At 40.3% G+C, this 12,166-nt stretch overlaps 1 protein-coding gene across 1 annotated transcript in view; it reads right to left on the reverse strand.

Annotated features, from left to right (window-relative positions):
- LOC138965893 (peptidase inhibitor 16-like) overlaps positions 1–7,427 on the reverse strand; it is an 11,171-nt gene extending 3,744 nt beyond the window's left edge. Inside the window, exons 1-4 of the mRNA XM_070337982.1 lie at positions 7,350–7,427; positions 4,865–5,081; positions 2,250–2,388; positions 1,726–1,820 (exon numbers count right to left, since the gene is read on the reverse strand). Of these exons, the coding sequence (XP_070194083.1) occupies positions 1,726–1,820; positions 2,250–2,388; positions 4,865–5,047 (417 nt within the window). The 5' untranslated portion in view covers positions 5,048–5,081; positions 7,350–7,427. The remainder of the gene's footprint in view (positions 1–1,725; positions 1,821–2,249; positions 2,389–4,864; positions 5,082–7,349) is intronic.
- Between the last annotated feature and the right edge of the window lie 4,739 nt (positions 7,428–12,166).

Genomic DNA, 12,166 nt, shown 5'->3' on the forward strand with positions numbered 1-12,166 from the left:
TGGTGCCACCATCTGGGACCCATACCTTAAGCAGGACGTCGAGAGATTGGAGCGCATACAGCGGAACGCATCCCGCTTCATCTCTGGTGACTACAGAACCACGACTCCTGGCTTCGTCACTGGGCTCCTACACAAGCTTCAACTACCAACCCTCCAGGAACGTCGCGAACACCTGCGTCTAACCTCCTTCTACAAAGTGGCTGAGGGGCTGGTGCCGGCAATCCCGCCTGACAAGTTCCTGACCCCTCAAAAACCAGGACGCCTCATTCGTCCACGTCAATCTTCCAGAGACTTTAGCACCTCGAATCCAGTAGACAACTACATCAGGAACAATAGCAGATGCTTCACTGTGCCACGCTGTAACACTGAGCAATACAGACATTCGTTTTTTCCAAAGACAGTAGTGGCCTGGAACCAATTAGATGAAGAAACTGTAACCTCGGCATCGACCGAGAGCTTCAAGTCGGCGCTGGCAGTAGCCAGACGACGATAAAGAACTAGCTGCGCACCCCCCACTCCGCTGCAACAATGCCAGACATCTGGATGACTTGTTCTACAAGTGCAGCGTAACAGACAGATACAGATACAGATACATGAGTGCCACTGGCACTGCCAGATGATGTGATTTTGAATTCTGTGCTAGTGAGAAACGGAATTATCGACATGACACTACTGAGTGACAGTTTTTCGACACAGTTGGTGTGTAAAGTTTGTCATTGCAGGGTTACACTGATTGAAATAAAGCAACAAGACCTTGAAAGTGAGCTTGCATTCCATAAATATCATTATCAGTAGAAGGTACATATCACATATCTAAGCAAATCAGTGTTGGCAACCTGTCAATTTGCTCCATGAATCAGTGTTCAATGGGCACTATCGGTATTCCAAGCTTTAGCAAATTCCAAACCATAGCAAAGCATGTAGCATGGTCAGCTGCAAGAGCTGCGAAGGCAGAAGATCATAGTTCTTGTGACTTTCGAAGTATAACAAAGAGCATGTCTCGCGGATATCTTGAGAGCTGCTGCGAACGATTGGTTGTGAGACTATGACCATGCTGAACTGTCGATGTTTTGTGGATTGATATGGATTTGCAGTCACCCGTCTACAAGATTGGGAGTGCAATACACCCTGTCGACTCCGACCAATAATATTGAGCTTCGAAACATTGATATGTCATCAGGTACGTCACTATTTGTGCCATTGACTTTTATTTTCACTGTGTGTGTGTAGGTGTGTCTCTGTCGTTGTCTTTGTCTGTCAGGGCCTCACATCCACGTCCGACATCGGACATACACGGATATTTTTTAATGTCCCATACATTTTTCATGCAAGAGGATATGTCCTATCGAATCAATGATTTCTTTAACAGGGATCACGTGACCACCGCTCAAATAAAGGTTCCACCAAAATTGACGTGACAAGAACAGAAGGGACCAATTGAAAATCTACTAAAAATCATGAAAGGCAAGACTTGGCAACTTTTACATACGAGAAGAAAGTCAAATTAATCGTCTACCTTTTTTTTTATTAAGAAAACATAAACATATTGTTCAGAGCAAGGCCTTTTAATCTGTATGAACTTAACAGTGTGACCTCTAGCTTGACCTTCAGAGCGAGGCCATTTAGACAGTGTGACCTTCACATCGTGACCTTTTGGTTTGTGCTTGACCTTCAGAGCCAGGCCTAGTGTGATCTTGATAGCGTGACCTTGACACAGTGACCTACCTGCTGGTAGTTGCAGCAGAGTGTGCTGTTGACGATGGCGTCACAACAGGAGGTGATGCCCATAAAGGACCGCTCCAGGTTCCACGACGCCATGCCTGCACACAGCACATCGTGTAACACACAACATTGTGTAACACAGAACACTATCACACACAGCATAATATGTAACACACAACACTGTGTAACAACACTATCACACACAGCACATTATGTAACACACAACACTTTCACACACATCACATCATGTAACACACAACACTATCATACACATCACATCACGTACCACAACACTGTGTAACACAGAACACTATCACACAGCACATCATGTTACACACAGCACATCATGTAATATATACCACACTGTGTAACTGTAACACAAAACACTATCACACATAGCATGTAACAGAAGACCATATATATAACACGGCACATCATGTAACGCTGTGAGCATGGGATCTTGATCGTATGCATGTGGGCGCATGAGGGTCTTCAGACACTGAAGAGAGTCAGCACAAGACCTTTACCTGTGAAGACGATCGAGGTGACGGGCCGGTCGAACTCTGAGCGGTAGATGTTCTCGCCCCACTGGGGATCAGCCTGGTGCTTGAAGTCACACTTGGACACCCAGTCCGCTGCCTTTGTTTCTAGGTAGTCGCTCCACCGCTGTAAACAGGTCATCAGTAATTAAAGGAGTGACTCAATGAATGAATGGATGACACAATGAATAAATGAATGGATGACACAATGAATAAATAAATGAATGGATGACACAATGAATAAATAAATGAATGACACAATGAATGAATAAATGAATGGATGACACAATGAATGGATGACACAATGAATGGATGACACAATGAATGAATAAATGAATGGATGACACAATGAATAAATAAATGGATGACACAATGAATGAATGGATGACACTATGAATAAATGAAGGATGACACAATGAATAAATGAATGGATGACACAATGAATGAGTAAATGAATGGATGACACAATGAATAAATAAATGGATGACACAATGAATGGATGAGACAATGAATAAATGAATGGATGACACAATGAATGAGTAAATAAATGGATGACACAATGAATTAATAACTGATTGGATGACACAATGAATGAATAAATGAATGGATGACACAATGAATAAATAAATGGATGACACAATGAATGAATGGATGACACAATGAATACATAAATGGATGACACAGTAAATAAATAAATGGATAACACAATGAATGAATGGATGACACAATGAATGAATGGATGACATAATAAATGAATGGATGACACAATAAATGAAAGGATGACACAATGAATAAATGAATGGATGACACAATGAATAAATAAATGAATGGATGACACAATGAATAAATAAATGAATGGATGACACAATGAACGAATAAATGAATGGATGACACAATGAATGAATAAATGAATGAATGAAACAATGAATAAATAAATGGATGACACAATGAATAAATAAATGAATGGATGACACAATGAATGGTTGACACAATGAACGAATAAATGAATGGATGCCACAATGAATAAATACATGAATGAATGGATGACACAATGAATGGATGCCATGCGAAAGGAAAAGAAACAGCTCTCCCCTGTGAATGAAATAACACATGCAGTTTTTCACGAGTCAAATTTGATTTTCTAAAGCAAAACAAATATTTAGCTGATTTGAAACAAGTTCATACTATTTATATAGCATTACTCTGACACACCTGATAAAAATTTGTTTCATGTCTCTGTTTTATGATACAATCTTTTTTAAAACAAAATAGAACCAGGCTGCTACGTGATATAAGAAAATGTACAGTATAAATATATTATATATAATGCCAGAATATTAACATTGGTTATTAAACAAGTCGCAAAAAAACTAAATCACTACATTCACTGGTTCAGTCAATCGTTATATCCACACACAAGATTTGTTTTAAACATGGTATTGTGAGTCTGACCTGCGCACAAGAATCACCTTTGGAGGCAAAGATAGTCAAACAGGATTGAGATTTTAGCGCTAAATTAATAACCTTATATAAACTGCGATGGGTACGCAAAGGTTCTCAAGCGCATACTAGGTGATGATGATGTTGATGATAAAATCGTTTATTTAACGTCACTCTGCAAAAACATTGGCGACATTTGTCTCAGATTATTAACACACACAGGCGCGCTCACAAACTATGTGACAACAGGAGCCAGAGCACAAACAGCTACTCCATATCTCACGGGTGTGCTGTCTTCCGACATACCAAAATACCGTTGTGCTACAGTGGAACCCCCTTTAGGACCCCCTAATTTAAGACTCCCTCCGTTTTAAGACCTGATTTTCTCAGATATTTAGAGGTCTTAAAAGGGGGGGGGGGCGGGTCCACTGTTCTTTATTTGGTGTTTAACGTCGTTTTCAACCACGAAGGTTATATCGCGACGAGGGAAAGGGGGGAGATGGGATAGGGGAAAGGGGGGAGATGGGATAGAGCCACTTGTTAAGTGTTTCTTGTTCACAAAAGCACTAATCAAAAAATTGCTCCAGGGGCTTGCAACGTAGTACAATATATGACCTTACTGGGAGAATGCAAGTTTCCAGTACAAAGGACTAAACATTTCTTACATACTGCTTGACTAAAATCTTTACAAACATTGACTATATTCTATACAAGAACCACTCAACAAGGGTAAAAGGAGAAACAGAATCCGTTAGTCGCCTCTTACGACATGCGGGGGGCAGAGAAATAAGGATGTGGAAAAGAAGACTTTTGGTAAGTGAAATAAAGGTGATGGATCCAGTCAGGTAGAAATAAGACAACAAGAAAAGAATTGGAAAACTGCAGGGAATAGTAGGGAGAGTTTTCTTGGAAGGAAATATAGGTGAAAGGACTGGTAAGGCAGAAATAAGACAAAAGAAGAGAAGTAAAGGGGTGGGGTAGCTCTGTGGAAACACTCCCGCCGCGTGAAGGCGACCCCATCGGAGCGGGTCCACTGTACTTTGAAAAGCTCACGCTTTGGTAGGGAGACAACTCCGTCAGTGCAGAGCATCTGCCTGTGACAAGGGGCACTACTGCGTCACCCTGTGACATAGTACAAAGACTTGAAACTGAAGAGTTCTCACCAATCCCAGCATGTTGGAGGCTTTGACCATGGTTCTGTAGTTGTTGTGCACCCTGACGATAGTGTCCTTTAGTTTGGTGTCCATTCCGCTGTCCGGCGCTGTCTGGCCGAGCGTCGCTCTCAGCGACAGCAACAGCAGTAGCGCCATCAGAGGCACCACCACCATGCTGGTGTGTGTGGACATCACGAGTCTTGTCTCAGTGGTGACTGTGCTACTGCTGAGAAAACAAGCACACACACACGCGTGTGCATACGCATGAATGAGAGCATGCATGTACCGACACACACACACGCATGAATGAGAGCATGCATGTACCGACACACACATACGCATGAATGAGAGCATGCATGTACCGACACACACACACGCATGAATGAGAGCATGCATGTACCGACACACACACACGCATGAATGAGAGCATGCATGTACCGACACACACACACGCATGAATGAGAGCATGCATGTACCGACACACACACACGCATGAATGAGAGCATGCATGTACCGACACACACATACGCATGAATGAGAGCATGCATGTACCGACACACACACACGCATGAATGAGAGCATGCATGTACCGACACACACACACGCATGAATGAGAGCATGCATGTACCGACACACACACACGCATGAATGAGAGCATGCATGTACCGACACACACACACGCATGCACATACATAGGCCTACACACACGCATGCATGCACACACAAATACATGCATGAACACACGCACACATGCAAACACACACACACACACACACACACACACACACACACACACACACACACACACACACACACAGAGAAACACACATGCAATGATGCATACATTTACACGATGATATACAAATCATCGATTTAGAACAGAAAACTTGGGCAAACCAAACTTAACAATAACTGACATAGCAATAAAACCAAGCACAAAATCAACAGCAACAACAACAAAAATCATTTAAGAAAAAACACGAGCATGTGCGCACTTACAATATGCATGCATGCTATTATGACCTCTCTCTCTCTCTCTCTCTCTCTCTCTCTCTCTCTCTCTCTCTCTCTCTCTCTCTCTCTCTCTCTCTCTCTCTCTCTCTCTCTCTCTCTCTCTCTCGCTCTCTCTCTCTCTCTCTCTTTAACACGCGCAAGCATAAGGTATAGGGGAAGGGCCCCTAATATGGACCACTTTTTGTTTATTGCTGATAACTAGCTTGTTTTCTTGCGAAGAAGTTTCATTTTGTAGAAAATTTGGTAGTCCTTTCTCTCTTAGTTTAACCGTTAGGCCTAATTAAAGTGAAATAGCTTTGATAGACATTCAGCAAAAATTAAATACAGAAAAAAATCACAAATGGTCCATATTAGGAGCCCAATATGGACCAGTGAAGCGGCCTTCACGAATCACTGTAAAAAGCCCCCTATACTTCAAAATAACATGATACAACTTAGTGTGCAAGTCAGACAAATTCAAATATGCTTTAGATTTAGCTGTTTTGGGTTGATGAGAGCATTATTTGAAGCACACCAGGAAACTGAAGGAGCTTATCAAAAACAGAGTGAAAATAAGTGAAATTATCAACTTCCACACAAAAAAGACTATTTGTTATATTTTTTTGAAATCTCGAGGGCTAGTTATAGGTTATTTTCAGCAAGCTTCTTAATGAACTAATCAAAATTGCCTTTAGCTTTTATTTTCTTCGATTTGTTGAAGGTGGTCCATATTAGGGGACTCACACATACTTTGAGGTTTTGCTATTATTTTTTGTTTGCAGTAGAAACCCGGGGCACACACTGCTAAAATGTAACAAATACGGTCTTAGCTGTCATATATAGCCATTTTTGTGTGATAAAAGCTTTGGCTGTGGACAGAAACGAGTCCGTTTTAGGCGGCAAATTTAGAGTGAACGCTGCCAAAAGTCAAAAAAAGCGAAAAAGCCTAACGGTTTTGAGGTTTGTGTTTCTGCAACTGTTTTGACATGTGCAACTTATCCAGAGAGGGTGAATAAAGCGAATGAAATTGTTTTGAGCGCTCTAGCGCCGTTAGTTTGTCAGAACCGGAAGTGGTCCATATTAGGAGCCGGTCCATATTAGGAGCCTTTCCCCTACTACTGTACAGACAGGAGGTAAAAGCAGACAATGCTTAAGCTATTTTGTCGTCATTTAGTCATAGCTGCCGAACTTGCTCACGCAGTGAGAAAACGGGTGCGAAGGACTGTGTGAAACTTTTGAAATTTCCTGAAACCGTGTCATGGCCATTTTGGTAAATTTGTGGAAGAAAATTAAATCCTCGCAACGGCTCTGTGTGAGGATAGATTCTGGATGAAAACACACTGCTCTACCATAAAGACAATGAAGATGAAGAAAAACACCTAGTTTTTCATGTTTAGTAGAAAAAAAAGATTAAAGAAAAAATTGATAACAAACAAAAAGAGAACATAGTTGTACAAAAACTACTATGGAGATAAAAAATTTAAAAAAAGCAAACACCAACCTGAGAATGGCTTTTCTACGAGTGTGTCCACGAAGAAAGCCAACAGGTCTGTTCCATGATGCTTTTATACTCAAATATACAGCATTGGATGACAACAATAACTTGCTTCAAAACACTTCATCAGACTGATAGGATCTATAGATCTCTGTGAGATATTGCCCTCTACTTACCCCTCCCTCCCTCCTTCCCTTTCTGGTCACACTAATATTGCCTATCGCATTATAGGGCCTTTTATTAGTGACAACCAGCGAATTTGTCTTTTTTTTCTCCAATTTTCCCCCATCTCCTATCCATCTCCCACCCCCACACTTTTTATAATTATACAAAGGCAATTCTATAGTGGAGGACTAAATGCGCTTCTACGATGAGAATGACCATGCCAATATAATTATGACAAGACTCTGCCCTGAGGCACCAATGACACATTTTATATTAATTTTTCTCCTAATGAGCAAATTCAGTCGATGTCCAGCCCCAGGCAAACTACTGACAATGATGTGGGCCGTTCCAAAAAATTGACGCAGGCAGAGAAATGAGAAAGGACAGTTATTAAGTGGGATGGGATGTGAGTGGGGGGGGGGGGTAGGATGGGGTAATGGGTGTGTGGTATGTGAGATGAATAAGTAAAGAAGACAGGTAAAGTGTTAAGGCAAAAAAAAAGTCTGTTTACGGTAACATAGGCCACAAAAAAAAATAGGGTCGGTAGGTCGGGTTTTTTTTTTCTGTTCCAAAAAACCATATTTTTAAGTTATTTTGCCAAAAAACAAAGACTTTTTAAAAAAAATTATTTATTTATTTTTTATTTTAATTTTTTCCCCAAATGCCAAAAAAAAAGTCTAGGGTCGCGCGAAAAAATAGGGTCGGTCGGGATACCGTAAACAGACTTTTTTTTTTTTTTTGGTTGCCTAACCAACAGTTTTTTAGTTCTCCGACAACTTTTTATCGTTTTTGTTTTTTTGTGAATTGCCAAGCACATCATTGTGGAGTGTTTAATCAAATAACATTCATCCATCCACTAACAATGTTCTTTCCGAATTCTACCTGCCGTGACATAAAACAAAATTTCGTCATTCACAGAATTTTGTATTTCAACCTGCTAAGTATTTAGGAATCGACAGGTAGGGGAAGGGCTCCTAATATGGACCACCTTTTTATTATAGCTAATAACTAGCTTGTTTTAACAACAACAAGTATAATATTTTGCATGGTGGTTGTTCTTTGTCTAGGGTACCCTCAAGTTGAATTGCAGCTAGCAAGCTGTGCTAGAAACTCAGCAAACATTAAATAAAGAAAAAGTTGCTAGTGGTCCATATTAGGAGCCCTAATATGGACCACTTTCAAATACTCTACAAACATTTAAAATAACACGCTACAACCAAGTATGTCACTTTAAAGTTTATTCAAACGTAAACCTGAACAATTTTATTCAGTTCAACAAGAAGAAGAATCAAAATACAACATAACAGTAACGAAGAACAGAAACGAAGCGGACTCATCAACATTGACAGGGAGAGATCGCCTCATAGTGCAGTGAAATTCAACTTTATTTTACGACAAAAGAATCAATAGTTCGTATGTGTGAAGTAGAAACAACAACAACCTCATCTCTAATGTCGAAATTGTGTATGCTGATAAATGAGCAAATGCCCTTGCGAAATAATCATCAAACTGTCAAACTATTTTATCGACACATAAATACATCGTCAACAGGAACAAAACAGATACATATCGTGAAACAAATTGAAAAAGTCAACATGGACAATTTATGTTCATTACTTTCGAAGTTAAATTCGGCAAAAAGTGTTAAAGAAACGACGGGTGGGGGTTGGTGTATAGGGAGGGGGGGTATCAGGGGGTGGGGGGGGTAACGGGGGGCCAGGAGAAAGATAACAAGAAGGGCAAAGCCCATACGACTCACATGCTTGACCTTGACCTTTACATGACAAACCTAGCAATGACATCATACACTAAGAACTGCTTTACACATTTTTCCTACCAAAATACATGTGACCTCAAGGTCAAGGTCATCCAAGGTCATGCAACACAAAGCTGTTAATTCAAGACATAGGAAGTACAATGGTGCTTATTGGCTCTTTCTACCATGAGATAATGGTCACTTTTTGTGGTTCACTACCTTATTTTGGTCACATTTCATAAGGGTCAAAGTGACCTTGACCTTGATCATATGTGACCAAATGTGTCTCATGATGAAAGCATAACATGTGCCCCACATAATTTTTAAGTTTGAAACAGTTATCTTCCATAGTTCAGGGTCAAGGTCACTTCAAAATATGTATACAATCCAACTTTGAAGAGCTCCTGTGACCTTGACCTTGAAGCAAGGTAAACCAAACTGGTATCAAAAGATGGGGCTTACTTTGCCCTATATATCATATATAGGTGAGGTATTGAATCTCAAAAACTTCAGAGAAAATGGGAAAAATGTGAAAAATAGCTGTTTTTAGGCAACATTTATGGCCCCTGCGACCTTGACCTTGAAGCAAGGTCAAGATGCTATGTATATTTTTTGGGGCCTTGTCATCTTACACCATCTTGCCAAATTTGGTACTGATAGACTGAATAGTGTCCAAGAAATATCCAACGTTAAAGTTTTCCGGACGTCCGGACGTCCGGACGGACGGACGGACGGACGGACGGACGACTCGGGTGAGTACATAGACTCACTTTTGCTTCGCATGTGAGTCAAAAATGGTACCGTGCCTTGATGATTTAATGTGAATGAAATAAGTGTCAGAAGGTCATTGCTAATCATTAAAGAAAAAATAATATGGGGGGTGGGAGGTGGTGAGGTTAACACAACCTGGGAATCGTTTGTCGAGTTTGCACCATGAGTTGCGTTGTAATCCCGAACGCATAATGCAAAGCTGCTCTTAGTGATAATCACTTTGGTAAACGGTGGCCACCCGATAAGCCCTCCTTCATAGAAAAGGCTCTGAAGGTAACCCTATCCCATGTATCCTAAAACCAAACAAAACATGACACCGGTGGAGGTTAGGAAACCAGGCACATCCTGCACTGAGCAGCGCCGAGAGATTGATGCGAGATAAAGTTTATATTGACTGCCGTGAACTGGTCGGGGGGGGGGGGGGGTTGAGGGGGGGGGTTGAGGGGGGGGGGGGTAAAAATCGGGTTCAACGGGTAAAAAGGAAGTGGATTTAGCATTGTTAACATCAATCTGCTGTCATTCCTGGACAACTCCATGGCAGACAAGCAGAAATAAATATAGAATATAACACTTCTTATAGGCGAACTCGGCAGTTAAAAAATCAAAATCGTTAAGCCCTTCGCGAGACATGGCAAGCCAGCGTAGGTCAGCTGACAACGCACACGAACTCAGAATCTCTCTCTCTCTCTCTCTCTCTCTCTCTCTCTCTCTCTCTCTCTCTCTCTCTCTCTCTCTCTCTCTCTGTTAAACATACCAGGATGTGAAGTGGGATAAGTGGTGACACACTTCACGAATCAAGAGTGGAGTTTTGTTTTCTGAAATTATGGAAAATTGGTCCAAAAGACTTGAAAAAGTTGAACAAATCATTTGCAGATGGTCAAGAAGGAATTTAAGTATAAGCGGCAAATTGTGTATTATTAAGTCCTTCTTAGTTTCACAATTTGTTTACGCTATGCAGGCGCTTCTTGCCCCTGTTAAAGTTCTCGATAAGCTGAATACTATTTTGTTCAGATTTCTCTGGAAAAGGAAGTATTCAAATACAAAAGCCTTTGAAAAAGTTAAACGAAATGTATTGTGTAATGTGGTGGAAGAAGGTGGTATTAACATGATAAACGTCCACGATATGCAGACTTCTTTTTTACTCACATGGGCAGCAAAACTTCAACAACGAAAATATGAACCGTGGACAACGATTCCATTAAGTCTTTATCAGGTATTGGGAAGAAATTTACTTTGTTTTAAAGCCACAACACCACTAAAACTGTTTCAAGGTATTGAATGCATTCGATCAAACTTTTGGAAAGAAGTTCTCTTAAAATGGATCCATAATAAAGCATTGATTTATGAGAGAGAAGATCGCTTTGGTGATCAATGTTTATGGAACAATATAAATGTGATGTATAAAAATAAAAGCTTATATTTTAACAAATGGATAGAAGCACACTTAGATACGGTGAAAGATATTTGGGATAACGGAGATATGATTCCTTTTAACCAGCTGTGCACAAAGATAGGATACAGTCCCTCTAGATTTTTTGAGTACGGCGCAATGAAGACCGCTGTGCGAGCGCTTGCACTTCGCAAAAACACAGCCAGCCCGCGAGCAGGCGAACACAATAATGACCTTGACACGCGGAACCCTGTGATCACTAACCCTTCCGCGAGAAAGTTTCGCATACTGATAGTCCAGTCTAAAGCGAGCGAGCCTTGCGCTGTTACATTTTGGTTACATAAATATCAGGTTAAACTAGATCACAATTATTGGCTGTTAGCAAGCGAATGTACAAAAGAAGAAAGATTGAGATTGTTACAATGGAAAATTTTACATAATATTTATCCCACGAATATATTATTAAATAAAATGAAAATTAGAGAAACAAAATTATGTACATTTTGTAAACACATTGATTATGTTGAACACTTTTTTTGGCAGTGTGAGAAGTTGACGTGCTTTTGGGAAAATGTTGTCCATTATATTTTTAGAAATACAGGATTAAATGTGCACCTCTCAGAACACGATATCTTGTTTGGTTATCAACCTAATAATATATGCCAAAATAATAAGGTAATTAATCACATTATTTTGATTGCAAAAATGTGTATTAGTAAATATAAGTATGGTGATAGATAC

This window comes from Littorina saxatilis, linkage group LG5 (assembly GCF_037325665.1).
Source record: "Littorina saxatilis isolate snail1 linkage group LG5, US_GU_Lsax_2.0, whole genome shotgun sequence".
Classification (NCBI taxonomy): domain Eukaryota; kingdom Metazoa; phylum Mollusca; class Gastropoda; order Littorinimorpha; family Littorinidae; genus Littorina; species Littorina saxatilis.